At 45.9% G+C, this 27,132-nt stretch overlaps 1 protein-coding gene and 1 long non-coding RNA gene across 5 annotated transcripts in view; both read left to right on the plus strand.

Annotated features, from left to right (window-relative positions):
• The window catches only part of WIPF2 (WAS/WASL interacting protein family member 2), a 70,446-nt gene that overhangs the window by 16,347 nt on the left and 26,967 nt on the right, over positions 1-27,132 (plus strand). For all 4 annotated transcript variants that reach the window (XM_077971589.1, XM_077971588.1, XM_077971587.1 and 1 more), the window contains one exon: positions 20,598-20,729. In XM_077971589.1, coding sequence (XP_077827715.1) covers positions 20,667-20,729 — 63 coding nt within the window. In that variant the 5' untranslated portion in view covers positions 20,598-20,666. The remainder of the gene's footprint in view (positions 1-20,597; positions 20,730-27,132) is intronic.
• LOC144335688 (uncharacterized) lies at positions 23,354-24,597 on the plus strand. Its single transcript, XR_013406747.1, has 2 exons — positions 23,354-23,853; positions 24,298-24,597. It is a non-coding gene; the product is annotated as an uncharacterized LOC144335688 (long non-coding RNA).

Consider the following 27,132-nt stretch of genomic DNA (forward strand, 5'->3'; position numbering starts at 1 on the left):
TTCTTTTGCTTCAGCCTCCTGAGTAGCTGAAACTGCAGGCACGTGTAGAGATTTAGTTTTGCCATGTTAGCCAGGCTGGTCTGGAACTCCTAGCCTCAACCGATCCTTCTGGCTTAGCCTCCCAAAGTGCTAGGATTACAGGCATGAGCCACCCCACTCAGCCTGTCTTTGTTTTTTTTTGTTTTTTGAGACAGAGTCTCACTCTGTCCCCCAGGCTGAAGTGCAGTGGCGCCATCTCAGCTCACTGCAACCTCCATCTCCCCGGGTTCAAGCAGTTCCCTGCCTCAGCCTCCCGAGTAGCTGAGATTACAGGCACCTACCATCAAGCCCGGCTAATTTTTGTATTTTTAGTAGAAATGGGGTTTTACCATCTTGGCCAGGCTGGTCTTCAATTCCTGATCTCGTGATACACCTGCCTCAGCCTCCCAATGTTTCTAACTTTTAATAGTGGCATTATGAAGTTTGATGCTGTTTTGACTCTAGATTCTTTGTATGGGATCTATTTTTCCTCTGGAAGACTTTAGGATCTTGCCTATATCCCTGGCATTCTGAAATGCAACCATGTTGTGCCTTGGTGTGGATATTTAAAAATTCATCACACTCAGCATTCAGTGGACCTTTTCAGTCTGGAAGCTTATTTCAGTCTATCCTGGGAAATTTTTTTGTATTATTTCTTGTATTGATAATGTATTCTCACTTTGATAATTATTTATCTCCTCTGTCTTTCTGGGAACTCAGATGGTGAAACTCCTAGGTTGGTATTCTTAATTTTTTTTTCCTAGTCAACTTTTTTTTTTTTTGAGGCAGAGTCTCACTTTGTCGTCCCAGCTGGAGTGCAGTGGTGCGATCTTGGCTCACCGCGGTCTCTGCCTCCTGGGTTCAAGGGATTCCCCTGCCTCAGCCTCCTAAGTAGCTAGGATTACAGGCGCGTGCCACAACACCCGCCTGATTTTTGTATTTTTAGTAGAGACAGTCTTACCATGTTGGCCAGGCTGGTCTCAAACTCCTGACCTCAAATGATCTGCCTGCCTTGCCCTCCCAAAGTGCTTCAGATAACAGGTGTGAGCTACCACGCCTGATCCTAATTTTCCATTTTTTTTCCTTCATTCAATTTTTGTGAGATTTCCTTAGCTGTTCTTCCAACTCTCTATTATCTTTTAAATTCCTGTTATCAGTTTGTTTAAGTTCCAAGGGCTTTTTTTTTTTTTTTTTTTTTTTTTCTTAGATGAAGTCTCACTCTGTCGCCCAGGCTGGAGTGCAGTGGCGTGATCTTGGCTCACTGCAAGCTCCGCCTCCTGGGTTCAAATGATTCTGCTGTCTCAGCCTCCTGAGTAGCTGGGATTACAGGCGCGCACCACCACGCCCGGCTAATTTTTGTATTTTTAGTAAAGATGGGGTTTCACCTGTTGGTCAGACTGATCTCAAACTCCTAACCCTGTCTCTGTTAAAAAAAAAAAAAAGCCAGGTGTGATGACGTGCACCTGTAATCCCAGCTACTCGGGAGGCTGAGGCAGAATTGCTTGAACCCGGGAGGTGGAGGTTGCAGTGAGCCAAGGTGGTGCCATTGCACTCCAGCCTGGCAACAGAGGGAGACTGTCTCAAAAGAAAAAAAAATAAAAAAAAACCCTTGATCTTGTGATCCACCTACCTTGGCCTCCCAATGTCCTGGAATTACAGGTGTGAGCCACCACCGCCGGCTCCAAGGGCTCTTTTTATTATCTGAATTTTACATGTATTTTTGGACATTGTCAGAAATTCTGTTTTATTTGCTTTGATTCTTTCGTGTTAGAGATCTTCTTCAGTTGTCTGAAATTCTTAGCTGCTTATTCAATTTTTATTATTTATTTATTTGAGATGGAGTCTGGCTCTGTTGCCCAGGCTGAAGTACAATGGCATGATCTTGGCTCATCTGCCTTCCTGGTTCAAGCAATTCTCCTGCCTCAGCCTCCCAAGTAGCTGGGATTACAGGCACCAGCCATCATGCCCGGCTAATTTTTGTAGTTTTGTAAAGACAGTTTCACCATGTTGACCAGGCTGGTCTTGAACGCCTGACCTCAAGTGATCTGCCTGCCTTGGCCTCCCAAAGTGCTGGGATTATAGGTGTGAGCCACCGCACCTGGCCTTATTTATTTATTTACTATTTATTTTTTGAGACAGAATCTCACTCTGTTGCCCAGGCTGGAGTGCAGTGGCATGATCTCGGCTCACTGCAAACCGCCGCCTCCTGGGTTCAAGCGATTCTCCTGCCTCAGCCTCCCAAGTAGCTGGGATTACAGGCGCGTGCCATCACACCTGGCTAATTTTTGTAGAGATGGGGTTAGTAGAGATGGGGTTTCACCACCTTGGCCAGGCTGGTCTCAAACTCCTTACCTCGTGATCTGCCCGCCTCGGCCTCTCAAAGTGCTGGGATTACAGACACGAGCCACCGTGCCCGGCCATTTATTTTTTAAGAGATGGGGTTTTGCTGTGGGGCCCAGGCTGGACTCAAACTCCTGGGCTCAAGTTATACCTCCAGGTAGCTGAGACTACAGGCTCATGTCACTGTGTCTGGCTTCTTTTTAAAAATGAGACACTAAGAAGTTCATCAAGTGGTGGACACTGCTATAGGGTATTGGGATTACAGGCAGCCTGGCAGGCTGGTAAAAGGACTCCTCCAGTCCCCTGCCTAGAGAGTATAAACCAGTGGCAGGTGTTTGAGTATAAGTCTGGCTGCCAATGTTTTTGGAGCCAAGTGAGAGAAAAGAGCTGGGGACGGAGGAGAGGTCTCACTGTTGACTTATTAGGCTTTCCACTTGACACCCTTATTTCAGTCACGGCCCTTAGCTGTGACTTAATTCCTTTGGACTCTTTGGGTCAGCTTTTCTTTCTTTCTTTCTTTCTTTCTTTTTTTTTTTTTGAGATGGAGTCTCTATCGTCTAGGCTGGAGTGCAGTGGCGCTATCTTGGCCCACTGCAACCTCTGCCACCCGGGTTCAAACGATTCTCCTGCCTCAGCCTCCCAAGTAGCTGGGATTACAGGCCTGCCACTGCACCCGGCTAGTTTTTTTATTTTTAGTAGAGACGGGGTTTCACCATGTTGGCCAGGCTGGTCTTGAATTTCTGACGTCAGGTGTGCCACCTGCCTCGGCCTCCCAAAGTGCTGGGATTACAGGCGTGAGCGCCCGCGCCCAGCCTGGTTCAACTTTTCTAATTTGCTTGGCAGCATGGGGAAAGATGAAGGAATCCATTTTTTTTTTTTTTTTTTTGAGACTGAGTCTGGCTGGAGTGCAGTGGCCGGATCTCAGCTCACTGCAAGCTCTGCCTCCCGGGTTTACGCCATTCTCCTGCCTCAGCCTCCCGAGTAGCTGGGACCACAGGCGCCCGCCACCTCACCCGGCTAGTTTTTTTTGTATTTTTTTTAGTAGAGATGGGGTTTCACCGTGTTCGCCAGGATGGTCTCGATCTCCTGACCTCGTGATCCGCCCGTCTCGGCCTCCCAAAGTGCTGGGATTACAGGCTTGAGCCACCGCGCCCGGCCGGGAATCCATTTGTTATACAGACTTTCTGGGTTTTTTTTTTTTTTTTTTTTTTTTTGAGATGGAGTCTTTGTCGCCCAGGCTGAGATCGCAGTGGTGTGATCTCAGCTCACTGCAACCTCCACCTCCCAGGTTCAGGTGATTCTCCTGCCTCAGCCTCCCAAGTAGCTGGGAACTACAGGCATGAGCCACCACACCCGGCTAATTTTTTTGTATGTTTAGTAGAGATGGGGTTTTGCCAGGTTGGCCAGGCTGGTCTTGAACTCTTGAGCTCAAGTAATCCGCCTGCCTCGGCTTCCCAGACTTCTGGGATTACAGGCATGAGCCACAGCGCCAGGCCCAGACTTTCAAGCAGTCCTCCTGTTTAGCCCCTTCTACACTATCACCCCCTCTTCCCGAGGTACCAGGTGTCTCTAATTTCTGAGACACTGCAATGTTTATTTTTTTTACTTTTGTGAAGTTATTTATCACTAGTGCATTTGCTTTTTACCTTGCAAAACTTTGTTGACATCTCTCTCTCTGCTGTCTCCTTTCCTAGTTTTTTTGCTTGTTGTTTGGTTTATGTCTTTATTAAAAAAAAAATCCCTTTGCTGTAATTTTAATGGTGTTTTATGATGGAACATTGATTAATGCATGCAATCTATTATGTTTAACATGTTATTCAACATATTCATCAGCTTTTCCTTGCCAGTATCCATTCAGACACCATAATGTCTTTATAGTTCATTACTAATACTCCTTTAGAATAGTGTTTTCTAGACTTCTCTAACACCAAGAATCACTTAAAGTGCTTTTTGGATATACAGATTACCAGATCATTCTCCTGGAAAACTTCTGATTATAGTTGGTTTAGATCAGTACCCAGGGATCTTTTTTTTAAAGTGTGTTTGTTTTTCAACAAATGCCCTAAATGTATCTTATCTTCAGGCAAGTTTGGAAATCCTGCTTTAGAAGGATTCTTTTTAAACCATTAATGCCATCTTATATCTCCATGGCAAACTCCTTAGCCTTCCCCTAATACTGCTTTTGTATTCAGACTTTGTTTTAGCCTGTCTAGCTTTGGTCTGGATTTCCAAATTAGCATGTGTGTCTTTCATCTGATTAACTCCCCTCTTAATATTAAATGCTGGCTGATGGTAATAACTTTGGCCTTGTGTGACTTCATGTTTTTTAGTCAGAGTCTCTAAACCCACTGGTTCCTGGGATGTATAGGGGAGGAAATACTAGTTAGGAACATTGAACCACTCTGCATCAATTCACTAAGTCCAGGAATCAGTGTTTTTGGTGAAATGGAAAATTGACTCAGGCTTTGAAAACAGATGGCCTAATCATCTGCCTTGGGTTTAGGCAGCATCATTTTTGGAGATGTTGAAGCACTGTGAAGTTTGTTTTTAACTTTACAATCAAAAGGACACAATTCTCCCTTTTGTATTATAGATTCCTAGGCCTAGAAAGGAAAAAGGGTTGTATCATTTCCTGCCAGTCTGTAAAGCATCTGGAAATGTGTTTGCAGCTGCTCCTTGGTTGTTGTGAATTGCTTAGAGGTTAAAAGCCAAGCCAAATAGTACTTGTCCTAGTAATGTTGCAGAGGCAAACTGTGGTACCCTAGTCTCAGTTCTTGGAAATCTTGTGGCTGTTATTACCTAAAATACAGCTGAGGAGGCCGTGTTGGCTCTGACGTAGAGTTGATTCGCATTCAAAGATGAGCAGCTCTATAGAAATAGCTCTAATACATTTTTACAACTTCCATTGAAACAGTTTTTTGGAAGGCTAAGGCAGGAGGATTGTTTAAGGTCAGGAGTTTGAGATCAGCCTGAGCAACATAGTGAGATCCTGTCTCTGCAAAAAAAAAAAAATAAATAAAACAATTAGCCAGATGTGGTAGTCCCAGCTACTCAGGAGGCTGCGGTGGGAAGATTGCTTGAGCCTGGGAGGTTAAGGCTGCAGTGAGCTGGGATTGTGCAACTTGCACTGCAATCTGGGCTGTAGGGTGAGACCCTTTTTCAAGGAAGAAAGAAAGAAAAAAAAGCAAGAAACAGTTTTTTTGTTGTTGTTTGTTTGTTTGAGACGATTCTCGCTCTGTCCCCCAGGCTGGAGTGCAGTGGTGCAATCTTGGCTCACTGCAAGCTCTGCCTCCTGGGTTCACACCATTCTCCCGCCTCAGCCTCCCGAGTAGCTGGGACTACAGGCACCCACCACCATGCCCGGCTCATATTTTGTATTTTTTAGTAGAGATGGGGTTTCACCATGTTAGCCAGGATAGTCTCGATCTCCTGACTTCATGATCTGCCTGCCTCGGCCTCCTGAAGTGCTGGGATTACACGCGTGAGCCGCCGCGCCCGGCCTGTTTGTTTTTTGAGACAGAGTCTCACTCTGTTGCCCAAGCTGGAGTGCAGTGGCACCATCTCAGCTCGCTGCAACCTCCGTCTCCTGAGCTCAAGTGATTCTGTAGCTTGAGCATCCCGAGTAGCTGGGATTACAGGCACCTGCCACTACCCCTGGCTAATTTTTTTGTATTTTTAATAGAGATGGGGTTTCACCATGTTGGCCAGGCTGGTCTCCAACTCCTGACCTTAGGTAATCCACCTGCCTCGGCCTTCCAAAGTGCTGGGATTACAGGCGTGAGCCACTGTGCCTGGCCAAGAAACAGTTTTGATGAACAGAGTCACAAAAACAAAGCTACATCATAAGTGTTATTGTCTCATTGGTTGTTGATCACTGGCTGTATTATAAGGCATGACTTTGATCTATTCCTGATTTACTGCAATTGACTGTTTTCTGTATATGTCCCCATATCTCCCAGTGCTGTACTTCAGTGCTTTCAGGATAATGAGATTTTCTCTTTGCCTTGAGGGGTTGGGCGTGAGGTCATTCCCTGATACCTGTTTCGAATGATTTTCAGATATTTAATTTACATTGCTTTTGCATTACTTATTGCTAGTCATCTTTTTAAATGAAGCTTTCTTTGCAGCTCTGGTTATTTAATTGAACATAGGAGTAGACTTCTCATTGATTTGTTATCATTTTAGATGACAGAATTCAGCTCCTGGGCTGCCCTGTATCTGGGAATAACCCATAGTATCTATTATTTACCACATAAGGTAGTATATGAAGGTAGACTTCCAAATTTACATTTTTAGGGCTTTAAAAAAATAATCTGGGACTCGTCTGATGGCAGTGGGTTATCAGAGCTTCTTAACATTAGTGTCACTGCAGTTGGTATACAAACGCCCACTGCTAAATTTGACTGACTTTAAAAAAATTCTGGGGGAAGAGGAAAGAGTCACATTAGTGGGGAAAGCTGCGTTTTGGGGATGCGTTATGTTTTTGTTAAAGAAAATATGTTTGAAAGAATTTCATCATTCAGTAGTTAAATCTTTCTTCTTCATTTTCTCTTTCGGGGGGAGTAAAACATCAAGGTTTCATTTGTTGTAGAAGTCCTAGGATTTTTCAGGTTTTTTTTGTTTTTTTTGTTTTTTTTTTTACGGAGTCTTGCTCTGTTTGTTGCCCAGGCTGGAGTGCGATGGTGCCATCTCGGCTCACTGCAACCTCCGCTTCCCGGGTTCAAGCAGTTCTTCTGCCTCAGCCTCCTGAGTACCTGGAATTACAGGCATGCGCCACCACACCCGGCTAATTTTGTATTTTTTCAGTAGAGTCGGGATTTCTCCTTGTTGGCCAGGCTGGTCTCAAACTCCTGACCTCAGATGATCCACCCACCTCGGCCTCCCAAAGTGCTGGGATTACAGGCATGAGCCATTGTGCCCGGCCTGATTTTTCAGTTTTAATATTCATGATGGTTATGTGATTTTTTTTATTACTTGTTGGATCAGTCAGATTTGCTGCATAGTTGAATTTCTGTGATGAAAATTTCTGTAGTTGAAAAAAATTTTTTCCCTTAAGTAACCTTGGAATTTTAATTAATTCCATCTCTACATGTGATAGAAATCTGTTTCACCAGAGGTTTGACTGAATTGAATTTCAAGAAGTGGTAGCACTTTCTCCATTGAGAGGAGCGGGCTGTGAGCTATAGAAAAAGCCTTTTTTTGGAGTGGTAGTGGTAAAATATGTGTGACATGAATATTATTCTAGTCTGTTTCCTTGTACTTTAGAGAAACCAGAAACGCTTTAGTGGAAACCCTCTGCTGTAGTCTGTCCTCGAACACATGGAGGCAAGTTCTTCATTCCTCTTGACATTATTCCCTGTGTAATTATAGGAACCTGTTTGGCTCCTGCCGTCGGTGGCTCCTGGAGTGGCATGTGAATACTCTTAGGCAGCTCCTGGCTCTTTTCTCATTTTGGGGTTCTTTGGCCTGGGGACTGGATGCCATTATGCCATTGTAGTAATGAGCTCCTACCTCCCAGGCTGGATTGCTTTTCAGGAACAAAGCTGAAGGACAGGTGAACAGGTGGGCAGGTTACCAGCAGGTGACTTTTAACCCTGGAAGGCTTTCCGTTAGTACTGAGTCTCTGGATGAGATTAAGCCTGGAGATCAAGTGTAGTCTGTGGGATTAATGAGATAACCGATCGAACTTCTGGTTTGAGTGTGAAGCCATTGGTTCGTTCAGGTTTCTTTGGTATTACAGTGTTGGCATATTGGACAGAGAGGGAGACCACTTTTGGATTTGGAGGATGGCCTATATATAAAGCCTCAGGTTTCATCTCTTCTCACTCTGTTCTAGCTATCCTGGCCTTTTTACTAGTTCTCTAACACACCAACCACATTCCCATGTCAGGATTGTTTTGCTTGCTGTTATTTGTTTTTGACATGCTCTTTCCCAGATGTTTACATGGCATGCTCTGCTCATGGAGAGACTTCCTGGGAGAGCCAGATACTCTCCCCCAGTGGCCCTTTCCTTGTGACTCTATTATTTTATCATTATTATTACTATTTTTTTGTTGTTGTGGTTAAATTCTCCTGGATCCCGAAGCCTGCAACCCTATCTAAAGGAAGACTCTAACCTGGGCACCTGTAGTCCCAGCTACTGGGGAGACTGAGGCTGGAGGATTGCTTAAGCCCAGATGTTCAAGACCAGCTTAGGCAACATAGTCTGGACAACCTGTCTCTAAAAAATAAATAAATAAAGCAAAAGAACATTCCAGTCTATTCCTATACTCTACCTTTATGATTCTCTGTTTTTTTTTACTCCTTTTCTCAGTAACTGTGATACTGAGATTTTATTTCTACCCTGTCTCTTACACTAGGTGTAAGCTCCAGGATAGTAGACGTTTGTCTTGCTTATCTTCTAGTACAGGGCTTAGCAACCTCAGCACTGTTGACATTGTAGACCAGATAATTCGTTTTTTTTTTTTTTTTTTTTTTTTTTGAGGTAGAGGCCCATTCTGTCGCCCAGGCTGGAGTGCAGTGGCACGATCTCGGCTTACTGTAACCTGCACCTCCTGGGTTCAAGTGATTCTCCTGCCTCAGCCTCCTGAGTAGCTGAGATTACAGGCGCCCGCCACCATGCTCGTCTAATTTTTGTATTTTTAGTAGAGACGGGGTTTCACGATGTTGGCCAGGTTGGTCTCGAACTACTGACCTCAAGTGATCCGTCCACCTTGGCCTCCCAAAGTGTTGGGATTACAGGTGTGAGCCACCACACCTGTCCTGACCAGATAATTCTTTATTGTGGGTGGCTGTCTTATGCGTTGGAGGATGTTTAGCAGCATCCATGTTTTCTATCCACTAGATGCCAGGAGCACTCCCTACCCTAGTTGTGACAAATATGTCTCTAGACATTGTCAATGACTCTGGGGAACAAAATCCCTCCTGGTTGACAGCCATTGTTCTAGAAAAATACTTTGGCACTCAGTGGGTGCTTCAATATTTATTAAGTGGATTAAGTGGTGGATACTTAATTGGATGATGGATGCATGAGTGCATTCAGCATATTAAAAATTTTTGGAGCATTGAACAACATGTATAGCCTTGTGTTCTTCCTTTCCTCTTTTCATAGATATCTCCATTCTTCTGTCTCTTTTCTGTTTCTGGCATGTTGATCCATCCTTTGCTGCATTTTCCTCCACCCACATTTGATTGCTCTTTTAGACAGTGCTACTCTTTTTTTTTTTTTTTTTTTTTTAAGTCTCACTGTCGCCCAGGCTGGAGTACAGTGGCATGATCTCGGCTCACTGCAACATCTTCCTCCTGGATTCAAGCAATTCTCCTGCCCCAGACTCCCAAGTAGCTGGTATTACAGGCGCGTACCACCACACTCAGCTAATTTTTGTATTTTAGTAGAGACGGGGGTTTCACCATGTTGGCCAGGCTGGTCTCAAGCTCCAGACCTTAAGTGATCTGTCTGCCTCGGCCTCCCAAAGTGCTGGGATTATAGGCGTGAGTCACCGTGCCCTGCCTGTGTTGCTCTTTTTTTTTTTTTGAGACTGAGTTTCGTTCTTGTTGCCCAGTCTGGAGTGCAATGGCATGGTCTCGGCTCACTGCAACCTCCACCTCCTGGGTTCAATGACTTTCCTGCCTCAGCCCCCCAGTAGCTGGGATAACAGGTGCCCGCCACCACGCCCAACCAATTTTTGTATTTTTAGTAGAGATGGGGTTTTACCATGTTGTCCAGGTTGGTCTCAAACTCCTGACCTCAAATGATCCACCCGCCTCAGCCTTCCAAAGTGCTGGGATTATAGGTGTGAGCCACTGTGCCCCGGCTAGACCTGTGCTACTCTTATATTTACTTTTGTTCAATTCAGCAAGTGACTCCTGAGCAGCTATGGTATGCTGTAGAATAATGAGAGAGAACCCTAGAAAGATATGGTACTGTCTGTGCTTAACATCTCATTTGTTGGCCGGGTGTGGCGGCTCAGGCCTGTAATCCCAGCACTTTGGGAGGCTGAGGTGGACGGATCACGACATCAGTAGTTCCAGTCCGGTCTGGCCAACATAGTGCAACCCCGTCTCTACTAAAAATACAAGAAATTAGCCGGGTGTGGTGGTGGGCGCCTGTAATCCCAGCTACTCAGAAGGCTGAGGCAGGAGAATCGTGTGAACCTGAGAGGTGCAGGTTGTGGTGAGCCGAGATCGCGCCATTGCACTGCAACCTGGGTGACAGTGCGAGACTCCGTCTCAAAACAAAACAAAAAAACAAAAAAACCCCCAACTCATTTGTTAAAATGGACATAGGTGTATGAAATGTTCCTCCAAATTTTAATTCTTATTTCAAGGTTTTTTGTTTGTTTGTTTGTTTTGAGACAGGATCTTGCTATGTCGCTCGGGCTGGAGTGCAGTGGCACAATCTCGGCTCACTGCAACCTCTGGCTCCCGGATTCAAGCGATTCTCCTGCTTCAGCCTCCCAAGGTAGCTAGGGTTACAGGCGTGTGCCACTAAACCTGGCTAATTTTTGTATTTTTAGTAGAGATGGGGTTTCACCATGTTGGCCAGGCTAGTCTTGAACTTCTGACCTCAAGTGATCCGCCTGCCTCGACCTCCCAAAGTGCTGGGATTACAGGCAAGAGCCACCACCTCTGGCCTTGTTTTTACTTTTTTTGAGACAGAGTCTTACTCCTTCACCCAGGCTGGAGTGCAGTGGTGCAATCTCAGCTAACTGCAACTTCCGCCTCCTGGGTTCAGGTGATTCTTGTGCCTCAGCCTCCCAAGTAGCTGGAATTACAAGCGTTTGCCACCATGCCCAGCTAAGTTTTGTATTTTTAGTAGAGATGGGGTTCACCAACTTGGTCAGGCTAGTCTCAAACTCTTAATCTCAAACAGTCCACCCCGCTTGGCCTCCCAAAGTGCTGGGATTACAGGCATGAGCCACTGCGCCCAGCCTCAGGATATTTAAATTGATACTAATGGGCCACCGTAGGGTTGAGTTAGTAATTGTTAAGTACTTATCAGAATGGGTGAAATTGCTGTCAAATTTAAAATCCAATTTTAACAAAACCTACCCATTCAATTTTTACTTATTTTCATTTGTTGCAATTGTCTTTGGTTTCTTGCTATTAATTCTGTTTTTGTCTAAAACCTGGTTGAAAAATATACAAAGTGGCCTTGGTAATTTTGAACTTCTTGTTCGTTGTGAATGTTCTTGGGGTGGGTTGTTGTATTGAAAGGTTGTGAACAGCTGATACATCAGTTTTTTTTTTTTTTTTTTTTTTTTTTTGAGACAGAGTCTCGCTCTGTCGCCCAGGCTGGAGTGCAGTGGCCGGATCTCAGCTCACTGCAAGCTCCGCCTCCCGGGTTCACGCCATTCTCCTGCCTCAGCCTCCCGAGTAGCTGGGACTACAGGCGCTTGCCACCTCGCTCGGCTAGTTTTTTGTATTTTTTAGTAGAGACGGGGTTTCACCGTGTTAGCCAAGATAGTCTCGATCTCCTGACCTCGTGATCCACCCGTCTCGGCCTCCCAAAGTGCTGGGATTACAGGCTTGAGCCACCGCGCCCGGCCGATACATCAGTTTTTAAATAAAAATTTAAAAATTCTTTTTTTTTTTTTGAGACGGAGTCTCGCTCTGTCGCCCAGGCTGGAGTGCAGTGGCCGGATCTCAGCTCACTGCAAGCTCTGCCTCCTGGGTTCACGCCATTCTCCTGCCTCAGCCTCCCGAGTAGCTGGGACTACAGGCGCCCGCCACCTCGCCTGGCTAGTTTTTGTATTTTTTAGTAGAGACGGGGTTTCACCATGTTAGCCAGGATGGTCTCGATCTCTTGACCTTGTGATCCACCCGTCTCAGCCTCCCAAAGTGCTGGGATTACAGGTTTGAGCCACCGTGCCCGGCCTTTTTTTTTTTTTTTTTTTTTTTTGAGGTGGAGTCTCTCTCTGTTGCCCAGGCTGGAGTGCTGTGGCGCAATCTCGGCTCACTGCAACTTCCGCCTCCCGGGTTCAAGTGATTCTGGCACTTCAGCCTCCCGAGTAGCTGGGATTACAAGCACCTGCCACCATGCCTGGCTAATTTTTTTTTGTAATTTTAGTAGAGATGGGGGTTCCACCGTGTTGGCCAGTCTGGTCTCAAACTCCCGACCTCAAGAGATCCGTCTGCCTCCCAAAGTGCTGGGATTATAGGCGTGAGCCATTGCGCCTAGCCTAAAAGATACTTCTTATTAAATAGAGACAAGTTCTCACTTTGTTACCCAGGCTGGTCTCTTAAGCACAGGCGATCCTCCTGCCTCAGCCTCTCAAAGTGTTGGGATAGCAGGCTTGAGCCATAATGCCCTGCCTGACTCTCTTTCTACCAAACATTTATGTTTCATCTCTGATACTGTTAGAGAGATTTCATTTGATTTGAACTATGGGATGAGAAGAATTCCATTAGGGAGGAGTGTCTGGAATCTTTTTCTTTTGAAGACACAACTGTCTTCTCCTTAGATTATCTGGGAGATAGAGTAGACAAAGCTATTGTGGTTTTTTCAGAGAGGATCCTGAAATTTGTTTTACCTATCTCTGTTTCTTTGTGTTGATAAATGGTTTATTAGGATATTAAATAATTAAACATACATTTAAGAAAAAAAGATGATTTTCTTGTTGATGTCTCAGATTCCTATTCATATGACTGATTCTTGTAAGGAAGAACTGGGACCTTAAGATTTTGCTGAGTGAGGGAGGTGGCCTGTTTTTTTAAGGTCAGTTTTTTCCTCTTGTGGGATTTTGTTCAGTGCTTTGATACAAAAACTAATTTACTTTGTAGTCAAAACTGACATCAAAGGAAAGTACTGTTACCTGAGGCATGAAAATAGAAGATAGCATTAAGATTTAGAATTTTTCTTGATTTTCGTGTCTTTTTAAAATAACTTGCAATTGAAACCTGAGTTTTAGAGCAGCAGAATGCCATTTGAATAAAGGCCCCAGATTGTAGTGGTAACTAGGATACCTCTTAGATAATTTTAACTGTACGAGAAAAGCAACAACTAAACTGGATTCTTCATTTATCACATGTAAAAGGTAGTAGTTGGTGTTTTTGTACTAAGGAAGTCTCCTGTTTTTCAAATGTAGGAATATTTGGAGTGAAACATTAGGAAATTGAAGAGAAAAATAGGCTTTGTCATTTTAAAGACGAATAGAAGGAAGCATTTTTTTTTTTTTTTTTTTGAGATGAATCTTCGCTCTTGTTGCCCAGGCTGGAGTGCAGTGGCGCAGTCTTGGCTCACTGCAACCTCTGCCTGCGTCCTGGGTTCAAGCAGTTCTCCTGCCTCAGCCTCCTGAGTAGGTGGGATTACAGGCATGTGCCACCAGGCCCGGCTAATTTTGTATTTTTAGTAGAGACAGGGTTTCTCCATGTTTGTCAGGCTGGTCTCAAACTCCTGACCTCAGGTGATCCGCCTGCCTCGGCCTCCCAAAGTGCTGGGGTTACAGGTGTGAGCCACTGCACCCTGCCAGGAAGCAATTTTTAAAAGTGCATTACTTGAGTTTTATCAAGACTTATTTCTGAATTCTATGATGAATTTGACATCAGGAAGATTTTTTTTTATTTTTATTTTTTGAGATGGAGTCTCACACTGTCGCCTGGGCTAGAGCACAGTGGCGTGATCTCAGCTAACTGCAACCTCTGCCTACTGGGTCAAGAGATTCTCCTGCCTCAGCCTCTAGCGTAGCTGGGACTATAGGCACCTGCCGCCACGCCTGGCTAATTTTTTGTATTTTTAGTAGAGGCAGGGTTTCACCATGTTGGCCAGGCTGGTCTCGATCTCCTGACCTTGTGATCTGCCCGCCTCAGCCCCCCCCAAAGTGCTGGGATTATAGGCCTGAGCCACCCCGCCCAGCTGGACATCAGGAAGATTTTAAATAATATTCTCTGGTGTTTATTTATTTATTTATTTTTTATTTTTTTTATTTTTTTTGAGACGGAGTCTTGCTCTGTCGCCCAGGCTGGAGTGCAGTGGCCGGATCTCGGCTCACTGCAAGCTCCGCCTCCCGGGTTCACGCCATTCTCCTGCCTCAGCCTCCCAAGTAGCTGGGACTACAGGCGCCCGCCACCTCGCCCGGCTAGTTTTTTTGTATTTTTTAGTAGAGACGGGGTTTCACTGTGTTAGCCAGGATGGTCTCGATCTCCTGACCTTGTGATCCGCCCGTCTCGGCCTCCCAAAGTGCTGGGATTACAGGCTTGAGCCACCGCGCCCGGCCTTGGTGTTTATTTTTAAGATATTGACTCCTGAGGTTGTGAAAATCTTGTTTTATCTGTTTTTTTTTTTTTTTTCGAGACACAGTCGCTCTGTTGCCCAGGCTGGAGTGTAGTGGCGCAGTCTCGGCTCACTGCAAGCTCCGCCTCCCGGGTTCATGCCATTCTCCTGCCTCAGCCTCCCAAGTAGCTGGGACTACAGGCACCCGCCACCATGCCTGGCTAATTTTTTGGAATTTTTTTTTTTTTTAGTAGGGATGGGGTTTCACCATGTTAGCCAGGATGGTCTTGATCTCCTGACCTCGTGATCCACCCGCCTCGGCCTCCCAAAGTGCTGGGATTGTTACAGGTGTGAGCCACCGCGCCTGGCCTTTATCATGGTTTTTAAGATGGAAGGGCTTAAGAAAGGAATGAGAATTACTGTGTTGCTGAACTTGAGGCAGCCTCAAGATGTTTCTGAAAATCAAGGTCTCTGAAGAACACAGATGGTGAGGTTTGTAGTTCTAATTTAATAGATCAGAAAGGAAATACTTAAAATTCTGTAGAGAACCTTCTTGTTCTTTTCTAAATTTAATCTCAGGTTTAACCTCAAGGCTGTTAGATCCTTAGCTGCATGTGGTGGTGTTCACTTGTAGTCCTAACTTCTTGGGAGGCTGAGGCAGGAGGATCACTGGAGCCCAGGAGTTTGAGGTTACAGTGAGCTATGATGGTGCCAGTGCTCTTTAGCCTGGGAGACAGAATGAGACCCTGACTCAAAAAAAAAGCTATTAGATTCTTTTTTTGTTTTTGTTTTTTGAGACAGAGTCTCGCTCTGTCACCCAGGCTGGAGTGCAGTGGCGCAATCTCGGCTCACTGCAAGCTCCGCCTCCCGGGTTCACGCCATTCTCCTGCCTCAGCTTCCCGAGTAGCTGGGACTATAGGCGCCCACCACATCCAGCTAATTTTTTGTATTTTTTAGTAGAGACAGAGTTTCACCGTGTTAGCCAGGATGGTGTCAGTCTCCTGATCTCGTGATCCGCCCACCTCAGCCTCCCAAAGTGCTGGGATTACAGGCATGAGCCACCGTGCGTAGCCTGTTTGTATTCTGTCACTAAGAAATCTGGAATGAGTTAAATTTCATTTGGGGAAAAATAGAAAATTGCTAAACCACACTAATTTCTAGGGGAGTTTTTTGTTTTCTCCATAGTGATTAGTGAAAAGGAAGAAGTCAGGAGACCTGGATATGAGGCCTAACTCTGCACTTTACTCCTGAGTGATCTTCGGCAGTTGCCCTTTGATGAGTCAGTTTTTCTCATGTACATATAGGCACTCCCACTCCTGGGACTTCAGTGTCCTCACCCATAAAATGGGAAGGATAATGCATCATTATGTAATAAATGGCATTGATAGGAGTGTGTCATGCATACAGTCCCTGTGGAGCCAGAAGAAAGCTTGAGAGCCACTGTTGGTAGTCAACACTAAAGTCAGTCACTTGATAAAGATGATGTTTCTTTGACTTTTTTTATGCATTTAATTTTTTAAAGGGGTCCTCCTATGTTGCCCAGGCTGGACTGAAACTCAGAGGCTGAAGTGATCCTCCCTCCTTGGCCCCTTGAATAGCTGGAATTATAGGCAAGCGCCACTGATGAATCTATTTTTCAGTTAGAGTTTGAATTGAGTCTATTTTAGGAAGGCATCTTTAACTGTATAATATATTGCTTTAAAAAAAAATTGCCATGCTAGAGAATTCCTGCTTTGCTTAAATAAGTGGAGCACACTGACAGGCATAAGGCTGTTTTCTTTAGGTCATTATTCACCTTGTAGCATGTAGATTGGATCACCTATGGACATGGAAAGAGTAAAGGACTTGTCTGAATCTTTTTTGGGTCATTCTAGGGGATCCTTTCAATTATCACAATGGCCAATGGCTGATAGAACTAGAAACCCAGGCCGGATACAGTGGCCGATGCCTGTAATCCGAGCACTTTTGGAGGCCGAGGTAAGACGATCACTTGAGGTCAGGAGTTTGAGACCAGCCTGGCTAACTTGGTGAAACCCCGTCTCTACTAAAAATACAAAAATTAGCCAGGTGTGGTGGCATGCGCCTGTAGTGCCAGCTATTTGGGAGGCTGAGGCAGGAGAATCGCTTGAACCTGGGAGGAAGAGGTTGCAGTGAGCTGAGATGATGCCGCTGTAGTACTCCAGCCTGGGCAACAAAAAAAAAAAAAAAAAAAAGAAAGAAAATAGAAACCCCCTCAAAAAGGCAGGACCTCTGGTGACTGGAATTAGTTGAAAATGTTTGTTTCTGAATCAACTGTTATTTTCCCTGTTTTGTGTTTGTTTGTTTTTTGTTTTGAGATGGAGTCTTGCTCTGTTGCCCAGGCTATAGTACAGTGGCCCAATCTCGGCTCACTGCAAGCTCCGCCTCCCAGGTTCATGCCATTTTCCTGCCTCAGCCTCCCCAGTAGCTGGGACTATAGGCATCTGCTACCATGCCTAGCTAATTTTTTGTATTTTTAGTAGAGATGGGGTTTCGCCGTGTTAGCCAGGATGGTCTCGATCTCCTGACCTTGTGATCTGCCCACCTTGGCCTCCCAAAGTGCTGGGATTACAGGTGTGAGCCACCGCGCCCAGCCTGTTTTCCTGCTTGTTTCCTACTAGCTTTCTTTGATAATGCTGTGGGCACTTTGGAGTGGAATGGTCACAGTAAACCCAGGGGATTCAAAGAAAAGAAAGGTTTTTGTTTGTTTGTTTGTTTTTCTACTTCTTGTGTTTTCTTTCTTTTAAATTCCTTTCCCTCACCTGGTGATAAATGTTCTGCTTATGATTTACTGTTTTGATCAATTTTAAAAGCCTCATATGTTAAACGACTGGCAAGGCAAGACTGCTCTTAGTTTTGAAAGCAGAAATGAGAAGGTATTTCCCTTGGAGGGAATTTATCGGCTTATTTCTTGAAGTGAGTGCAGACACCGTTCCCCATGGGAACCACCTAGCCTGAGTGCTGTCCAGTTCTTTGTGGTTAGAGCAAATAGCTCTATTGGGCAGCCAGCCTATAGTGGCATCACACTGGCAGGAGTTGGGACTTTGAAGACTTTTACAGTCTCGTTTCTGATCAAATTCTACTCTCCTGCAGTAGTTTTTGGTTTTATAGAACTTTCGGAAAAATTTCTCTTTCCTTTAATCATTCCCAGAGCATTGAGAGAAGTATTAAATTACTCCATTATTGACGGAGAGGTTTTAGTCACCCATGTAAGGAGTTCAGAACCAGACCTTCCCAGTGAGCTGCCATGCTGGTTTGATTTTTTTTTTTTTTTTTTTTTTTTGAGACAAAGTGTCACTCTGTTACCAGGCTGGAGTGCAGTGGTGCGTTCTCGGCTCACTGCAACCTCCGCCTCCCGGGTTCAAGCAATTCTCCTGCCTGAGCCTTCCAGGTAACTGGGATTACAGGCGTGCACAACCATGCCGGGCTAATTTTTGTATTTTTAGTAGAGATGGGATTTCACCATGTTGCCCAGACTGGTCTTGAACTCCTGGGCTCAAGCCGTCTTCCTGTCTCGGCCTCCCAAAGTGTTGGGATTATAGGCATGAGCCACCACGCCTGGCCTCCTAATCTTATTGGTCACCTTGCTTAGAAGCAGTTCTTCCATGGATTGATTGGTGAGGTTGGTTACCCTCTTGAACCTTTCTTGTCATCTGTAAGTTGTACTCATGGTGACCGTCTTATTTTGGCTTCCATTTTTTGGGGGGAGGGGGTAAAAAAATGGGATTTCCTTAAAATGGCTTTGTGGGGGTATTGTTCTTGAGTTCTGGTTTTAGTCTGATCTGTAAAATGAGGATTACTCACAGACTATAATAGAGGGACAACTATATAGTTTTTGAGTGTTAAAGTGTTTGGTGACCTGATAAATGGCTATCAGATTCCAGGGATGTGACTATACCAGATGTTGGTAAACTGTGGCCCATAAGTTAACTCTGGTCTACAGCCTGTTTTTTTGTGGCCCATAAACTAAGAATGATTTTTCCTTTTTTTTTTTGAGATGGAGTTTCACCCTGTTGCCTAGGCTGGAGGGCAGTAGCACGATCTTGGCTCACTGCACCTCCGCCTCCTGGGTTCAAGCAATTCTGTTTCAGCCTCCTGAGTAGCTGGGACTACCGGCACACGTCGTCATGCCTGGCTAATTTTTGTATTTTTAGTAGACACAGGGTTTCACCATATTGGTCAGGCTGGTCTCGAACTCCTGACCTCAGGTGATTCACCTGCCCACCTCGGCCTCCCAAAGTGCTGGGATTACAGGCGTGAGGCACCGCGCCTGGCCTGATTTTTACATTTTTAAGAGGTTATAAAAATCAAGAAAATGAGAAGATAAACCGCAGACTGGGAGAAAATACTACTTGCAGAAGATATATCTGTTAAAGGACTGTTATACAGAATATACAAAGAGCTTTTAAAACTCAACAATAAAAAAGTAAAAACAACCCAATTAAAAATACAACAATAAATACAACAATAAAAAAGTAAAAACAACCCAGCCAGGCATGGTTCCTCACACCTGTAATCCCAGCTGGGAGGCTGAAGTGAGATGATTGCTTGAGGCCAGGAGTTGGAGACAAGCCTGGGCAATATAGTGAGCACCCATCTCTGATTTTTTTTTTTTTTGAGACAGAGTTTCGCTGTTGTTGCCCGGGCTGGAGTGCAGTGGCGCAATCTCAGCTCACCCCAACGACCTCTGCCTCCCAGGTTCAGGTGATTCTCCTGCCTCAGCCTCCGCAGTAGCTGGGATTACAGGCATGCGCCACCACACCCAGTTAATTTTATATTTTTAGTAGAGACAGGGTTTCTCCATGTTGGTCAGGCTGGTCTTGAACTCCCAATCTCAGGTCATCTGCCCGCCTTGGCCTCCCAAAGTGCTGGGATTACAGGTGTGACCCACCGTGCCCGGCCTAAATTTATTTATTTATTTATTTATTTATTCTTTTTTTTTTTTTTTTGAGACGGAGTCTCGCTCTGTTGCCCAGGCGGTAGTGGGAGTGCAGTGGCCGGATCTCAGCTCACTGCAAACTCCACCTCTGGGTTTACACCATTCTCCTGCCTCAGCCTCCTGAGTAGCTGGGACTACAGGCGCCCGCCACCTCGCCTGGCTAATTTTTTGTATTTTTTAGTAGAGACGGGGTTTCACCGTGTTAGCCAGGATGGTCTCGATCTCCTGACCTCGTGATCTGCCTGTCTCGGCCTCCCAAAGTGCTGGGATTACAGGCTTGAGCCACCGCGCCCGGCCCTAAATTTATTTGTTTATTTATTTATTTTTTGAGACGGAGTCTCGCTCTGTTGCCCAGGCTGGAGTGCAGTGGCCGGATCTCAGCTCACTGCAAGCTCTGCCTCCTGGGTTTACGCCATTCTCCTGCCTCAGCCTCCCGAGTAGCTGGGACTACAGGCGCCCGCCACCTTGCCCAGCTAATTTTTTGTATTTTTAGTAGAGACAAGGTTTCACTGTGTTAGCCAGGATGGTCTTGATCTCCTGACTTCGTGATCCACCCGCCTCAGCCTCCCAAAGTGCTGGGATTACAGGCGTAAGCCACCATGCCCGGTCCGAAAATTTTTTTTTAATTAGGTGGGCGTAATGGCGTGTGCCTGTAGTCCCAGCTACTCGAGAGGCTGAGGTGAGAGGATTGCTGGAGCTCAGGAGTTCTAGGCTGTAGTGAGCCGTGATTGTGCCACTGTGCTTCAGCCTGGGCAATGGAGAGAAACCCAGTCTCTTTAAAAAAAAAAAAAAAAAAGGACAGAAGTCCTGGACACCTTACCAGAGAAGAAAAACAGATGACAAGTAAGCATATGAAAAGCATATGAAAAGATGTTCAGCATCATAAGTCATTAGGAAATTGCAAATTAAAACAATTGATTTAAACAGATTTGCCAGGCTCTGGACTGTATCACAGTGGAACTAGAAGATGAGGTGTGCAGTCTCTTTCAGTTGTCATGCCCAGTTCTCTTGTTCTCCTGGGCACTTGTATCTAATGGTAAAGCTGTTGTTATTAATTTGTTTCATTTGCAGGTATATGAATGACCTAAAGCTACAAATAAAGACGGAGAGAGAACAGTGCCAACTGGGAGCAGGGCAAGAATGCCAATTCCTCCTCCCCCGCCACCCCCACCTGGCCCTCCTCCACCTCCCACGTTTCATCAGGTAGGTAGTCCTTCCATCAGGCTATCTCAAAACCTTTGAGTAAATAGGTTGATGGTCCTCACATATTACTATTATTTTTTAACCCCTTTGGTTAAAATTTCTAGATTTTCCTACCCGTAGCATTCCTATTCTTTCATTCTGTTTTTAACATTCCAGATTGTTATTCCTAGCATTAAAGGATACATAGGGCTTCCTTGTACAAGACATAGTGTATAATCAATGACATGTGGTATAGGAAGGTGGAGAATAAACAAGTCCATCTTCTTCAGCTGGTTCTGATTCCTGAGATGTCCTCTTAGGACCATAATGGCATGTCTGCTTTCCTTGTCCTGGTTCACTCTAAATGGAGATTTGGACAGGTGGCATTGGAGTAGGAGCTAGTGTTTTCCCCTAAAACTATTTGCTGTATAAAAGTTAGTTTGTTGTTCCTTTGGCATTTTTGAGAAAAAAGTGGTGAGGAATCTTTTTTTTTTTTTTTTTGAGATGGAGTCTTGCTCTGTCGCCCAGGCTGGAGTGCAGTGGCCGGATCTCGGCTCACTGCAAGCTCTGCCTCCTGGGTTCAGGCCATTTTCCCGTCTCAGCCTCCCGAGTAGCTGGGACTACAGGCACCCGCCACCTCGCCCGGCTAATTTTTTTGTATTTTTTAGTAGAGACGGGGTTTCACCTTGTTAGCCAGGATGGTCTCGATCTCCTGACCTCGTGATCCGCCCGTCTCGGCCTCCCAAAGTGCTGGGATTACAGGCCTGAGCCACCGCGCCCGGCCTTTTTTTTTTTTTTTTTTTTTTGAGACAGTCTCGCTCTGTTGCCTAGGCTGGAGTGCAGTGGCGCGGTCTCGGCTCACTGCAACCTCCACCTCCTGGGTTCAAGAGATTCTCCTGCCTCACCTCCTAAGTAGCTGGGATTACAGGCATGCACCACCACACCCGGCTAATTTTTGTATTTTTAGTAGAGATGGGATTTTACCATGTTGGCCAGGCTGGTCTTGAACTCATGACCTCGTGATCCTCCCGCCTCGGCCTCCGAAAGTGCTGGGTTTGCAGGCGTGAGCCCCCGCACTCGGCCTGAGGATTCTTAGTGGTTGTCTCTTGATACCACTTCATCATCTTTTCTATTCAAAATCAGTTCATTTTAAAGCCAAGTCCATCAAGTCCAACACCTTATCAAGAAGGAAAGGAGTTTTGAAATGTGTTGGTTCGAAGACCGAAAGATTCAATAATAGGAAAAAAAGCAGTGTGGTTTTTGAACCAAACAGGAAGCTACTTTAACCATACCTGGATTGTGATACCTGGTTTCACATGAGAAAGAGGGAACCTGAGGCCAGGCGCGGTGGCTCACACCTGTAATCCCAACACTTTGGGAGGCTGAGATAGGCGAATTGCTTGAGGTCAGGAGTTCGCAACCAGCCTGGCCAACATGGTGAAGTCATGTTTCTGCTAAAAATACAAAAATTAGCCAGGTATGGTGGCAGGCGCATGTAATCCCAGCCACTCAGGAGGCTGAAGCAGGAGAATTGCTTGAACCCAGGAGGTGGAGGTTGCAGTGAGCTGAGATCACGCCACACTCTGGCCTGGGTGACAGAGCGAGACTTCGTCTCAAAAAAAAAAGGCGTGGGGGTGCTGGGCGCAGTGGTTCATGCCTGTAATCCCAGCACTTTGGGAGGCCGAGGCGGGTGGATCACGAGGTCAGGAGATTGAGACTGTCCTGGCTAACACGGTGAAACCCAGTCTCTACTAAAAAATACAAAAAATTAGCCGGGCGTGGTGGCAGGCTCCTGTAGTCCCAGCTACTTGGAAGGCTCAGGCAGGAGAACGGCATGAACCTGGGAGGCAGAGCTTGCAGTGAGCGGATATCATGCCACTGCTTTCCAGCGTGGGCGACAGAGCGAGACTCCGTCTCAAAAAAAAGGAACCAAAGGAACCTGTATGCATTCTATTTTTGTAAAATTTGGAAGTAAAAGTAACTTCAGAGAAGAGTAGGCCACGGGTGTGTGTATGCGTGCATGCATAGGTGTGTATGTGTGTTTATGTGTGTATGTTAAGTGTTTAACAGTTGAGAAATTGTACCCTGAAGAGGAAAAGTGACTTGCCTATCTAATTTGTTTCAGAACTAGAACTAGAGTTCAGGTTTACCCACTTCTGTTTGTTTTCATAACCTGTAGTTTTTAGACATTTTGTTTTAAGAATATGTATGAACCGCCTTTTAGATGAAGTTTTGTGTGGAAGCCCAATAAATGAAGTAGATAAAAGCAGAGCTTGGCCGGGCGTGGTGGCTCACACCTGTAGTCCCAGCACTCTGGGAGGCCGAGGCGGGTGGATCAGTTGACGTCAGAAGTTTTGAGACCAGCCTGGCCAACACGGCGAAACCCCATCTCTACTCCCATCTCTACTGAAAATACAAAAATTAGCTGAGTGTGGTGGTTGGGAGCCAGTAATCCCAGCTGCTTGGAAGGCTGAGGCAGGTGAATCACTTGAACCCTAGAGGCAGAGATTGCACCCAGCACTTTGGGAGGCCAAGACGTGCAGATCACAAGGTCAGGAGATCGAGACCATCCTGGCCAACGTCGTGAAACCCCATCTCTACTAAAAATACAAAAATTAGCTGTGCGTGGTGGCATTTGCCTGTAATCCCAGCTACTTGAGAGGCTGAGGCAGGAGAATCGCTTGAACTAGGGAGTCAGAGGTTGCAGTGAGCTGAGATCACGCCGCTGCACTCCAGCCTGGGTGACAGAGTGAGACTCTGTCTCAAAAAAATAAAGCAGAGCTTGTATGGTTATAGTCAGGGTAGAAAGAGGAGGCAGTCAATGAAGGCTTTTAGGTAGGTGGTGATACTTGAGCTGAGTCTTAAACCATGAGTAGAGCTTAGCCAGAAAGAAAGGAGGGAGGGAGGGCACTTGAAGCTGAGGAAGCAGCATGTGGAAAGATACTGATTTGGTGTTAATTAATTAATGAATGAGACAGGGTCTCACTGTGTTGCTGGAGTGCAGTGGTTCTGATCATAACTCACTGCAGCCTCTAATTCCTGGGCTCAGTGATCTGCTTGCCTCAGCCTCCTAAGTAGAGGGGACTACATGTGCATGACACTGCACGTAGCTAATTTAAAAAAAATTTTTTTTAGGCTGGGTGCAGTGGCTCATGCCTGTAATCCCAGCACTTGAACCTCTGTCTCAAAAAAAAAAAAATTTTTTTTTTTTTTTGTAAAGGCAGAGTCTCACTTTGTTGCCTAGACTGGTCTTGAACTCCTGGTTTCAAGTGATCCTCTTGCCTGGGCCTCCCAAAGCGCTGGGATTACAGGTGTGGGCCACTGTGCCGGCCTCGTGCTGATTTGTAAGAAAGCATATAGAGGTTTAGATTATTGCTTGAGGGGATGTGGTAGCAGATGCAGCTGGAGATGTACGCTGAGGGTTTAGATTTTTCTTCTGACCATCATGAGGAGTTGTTGAAATATTTTCAGCAGCAAGAGTAACCTGTTTTTGCACCTTTCCAATACAGTTTGGGGGACTGGGGTTGGGGTCGAGCCTGGAGACAGAGGCCTGTTGCCATTGAAAATTTAGGTCTAAGGCTGGGCACAGTGGCACATGCCTGTAATCCCAGCACTATGGCAGGCTGAGGCGGGCGAATCACCTGAGGTCAGGAGTTCAGGACCAGCCTGGCCAACATAATGACAGCCCATCTCTATAAAAATACAAAAAAAGTTAGCCAGGCATGATGGTGGGTGCCTATAATCCCAGCTACCAGGGAGGCTGAGTTGGGAGAATCACTTGAACCCAGGAGGTGGAGGTTGCAGTGAGTGGAGATCGCACTATTACACTCCTGCCTGGGCGACAGAGCAAGACTCCACCCCCCCCCCAAAAAAAAAAGAAAAAGAAAAAGAAAATTTAGGTCTAAACTAAAGCTATCAGCATGGATAGTGGAGTCGAGATATTTAGAGGGAGGCCGGACATGGTGGCTCATGCCTATAATCCTAGCACTTTGGGAGGCCGAGGCAAGCGGATCACGAGGTCAGGAGATCGAGACCATCCTGGCTAAGATGGTGAAACCCCGTCTCTACTAAAAATAGAAAAAATTAGCTGGGCATGGTGGTGGGCACCTGTAGTCCCAGCCACTCGGAGGCTGAATCAGGAGAATGGCGTAAACCCAGGAGGCGGAGCTTGCAGTGAGCCGAGATTGCACCACTACACTCCAGCCTGGGCAACAGAGCGAGACTCCATCTAAAAAAAAAAAATGTTATTTAGAGGCCAGGTGTGGTGGCTCACGCCTGTAATCCCAGCACTTTGGGAGACTGAGGCGGATGGATCACAAGGTCAGGAGTTTGAGACCAGCCTGGCCAACATAGTGAAACCCTGTCTCTACTAAAAATACAAAAATTTGCCAGTCAGAGTGAGACTGTGTCTCAAAAAAAAAAAGATATTCAGAAAGTGAAATCTTTTTTCTTTTTTTTTTTTTTTTGTGAGACAGGATCTCACTGTCACCCAGGCTGGAGTACAGTGGCATGATCTTAGCCCACTGCAGCCTTCGCCTCCCGGGTTCAAGTGATTCTCATGCCTCAGCCACACGAGTGGCTGGGACTTCAGGTGTTCACCACTATGTCTAGCTAACTTTTGTATTTTTTTTTTTTTTTTTTTTTTTGAGACGGAGTCTCGCTCTGTCGCCCAGGCTGGAGTGCAGTGGCCGGATCTCAGCTCACTAGCTCACTGCAAGCTCCGCCTCCCGGGTTTACGCCATTCTCCTGCCTCAGCCTCCCCAGTAGCTGGGACTACAGGCGCCCGCCACCTCGCCCGGCTAGTTTTTTGTATTTTTTAGTAGAGACGGGGTTTCACCGGGTTAGCCAGGATGGTCTCGATCTCCTGACCTCGTGATCCGCCCGTCTCGGCCTCCCAAAGTGCTGGGATTACAGGCTTGAGCCACCGCGCCCGGCCAACTTTTGTATTTTTAGTACAGACGGGGTTTCACCAAGTTGGCCAGGCTGGTCTTGAACTCATGACCTCAGATGATCCACCTACCTCAGTTTCCCAGAGTATTGGGATTATAAGTGTGAGCCACCACACCAGGTCATATGTATTGTTTTTCAAAATGTTTTACTTGACGAGGCCAGGTGCAGTGGCCACACTTTGAGAGGCCAAGGCAGGTGGATCACCTGAGGTCAGGAGTTTGAGACCAGCCTGGCCAACATGACGAAACCCCATCTCTTCTAAAAACAAACAAAAAAAATAGCCATGTGTGGTGGCATACGCCTGTTGTCGCAGCTACTTGGGAGGCTGAGGCACTAGAATCTCTCGAATCTGGGAGGCAGAGCTTGCAGTGAGCCGAGATCACACCACTGCACTCTGGCCTGAGCAAGAGAGGGAGAGTCTGTCTCCAAAAAAAAAAAAAAAAGATTGTGTCAAACATCATTGCTATAAAAAGATACTTACTTTTAAATATTTGAGAGCTTAATTGGCATTCCATTGTATGCTTATATTATCATTGTTCCTTCTGATTTAGTTTTTAGATTATTTTCAGTTTTATGCCATTAGAAATAGTTTATTGCTATTATTAGCATCTTTGTGCACTTGTCCAGTTTTTTTTTTTTTGTGATGGAGTCTCGCTCTGTCGCCCAGGCTGGAGTGCAATGGCCGGATCTCAGCTCACTGCAAGCTCCGCCTCCCGAGTTTACGCCATTCTCCTGTCTCAGCCTCCCGAGTAGCTGGGACTACAGGCGCCTGCCACCTCGCCCAGCTAGTTTTTTGTTGTATTTTTTAGTAGAGACGGGATTTCACTGTGTTAGCCAGGATGGTCTCAATCTCCCGACCTCGCGATCCACCCGTCTCGGCCTCCCAAAGTGCTGGGATTACAGGCTTGAGCCACCATGCCCGGCCTGTCCAGTTGTTTTCTTTTTTTTTTTTTCTTTTTTTTTTTTTTAGAGACGGAGTCTCGCTCTGTCGCCCAGGCTGGAGTGCAGTGGCCGGATCTCCGCTCGCTGCAAGCTCCGCCTCCCGGGTTCACGCCATTCTCCTGCCTCAGCCTCCCGAGTAGCTGGGACTACAGGCGCCCGCCACCTCGCCCGGCTAGTTTTTTGTATTTTTTAGTAGAGACGGGGTTTCACCGTGTTAGCCAGGATGGTCTTGATCTCCTGACCTCGTGATCCGCCCGTCTCGGCCTCCCAAAGTGCTGGGATTACAGGCTTGAGCCACCGCGCCCGGCCCCAGTTGTTTTCTTAAAATGAATTCCTAGAAGTAGAATTCTTGTGCCACACATGTTCAAGCCTTTTTTTTTTTTTTGAGATGGAGTTTTGCTCTTGTCGCCTAGAGTGCGATGGCACGATCTCAGCTCAGTGCAACCTCTGCCTCCCGGGTTCAAGCGAGTCTCCTGCCTTAGCCTCCCAAGTAGCTGGAACTACAGGCATGTGCCACTATGCTTGGCTAATT

This window comes from Macaca mulatta, chromosome 16, assembly GCF_049350105.2.
Source record: "Macaca mulatta isolate MMU2019108-1 chromosome 16, T2T-MMU8v2.0, whole genome shotgun sequence".
NCBI lineage: Eukaryota > Metazoa > Chordata > Mammalia > Primates > Cercopithecidae > Macaca > Macaca mulatta.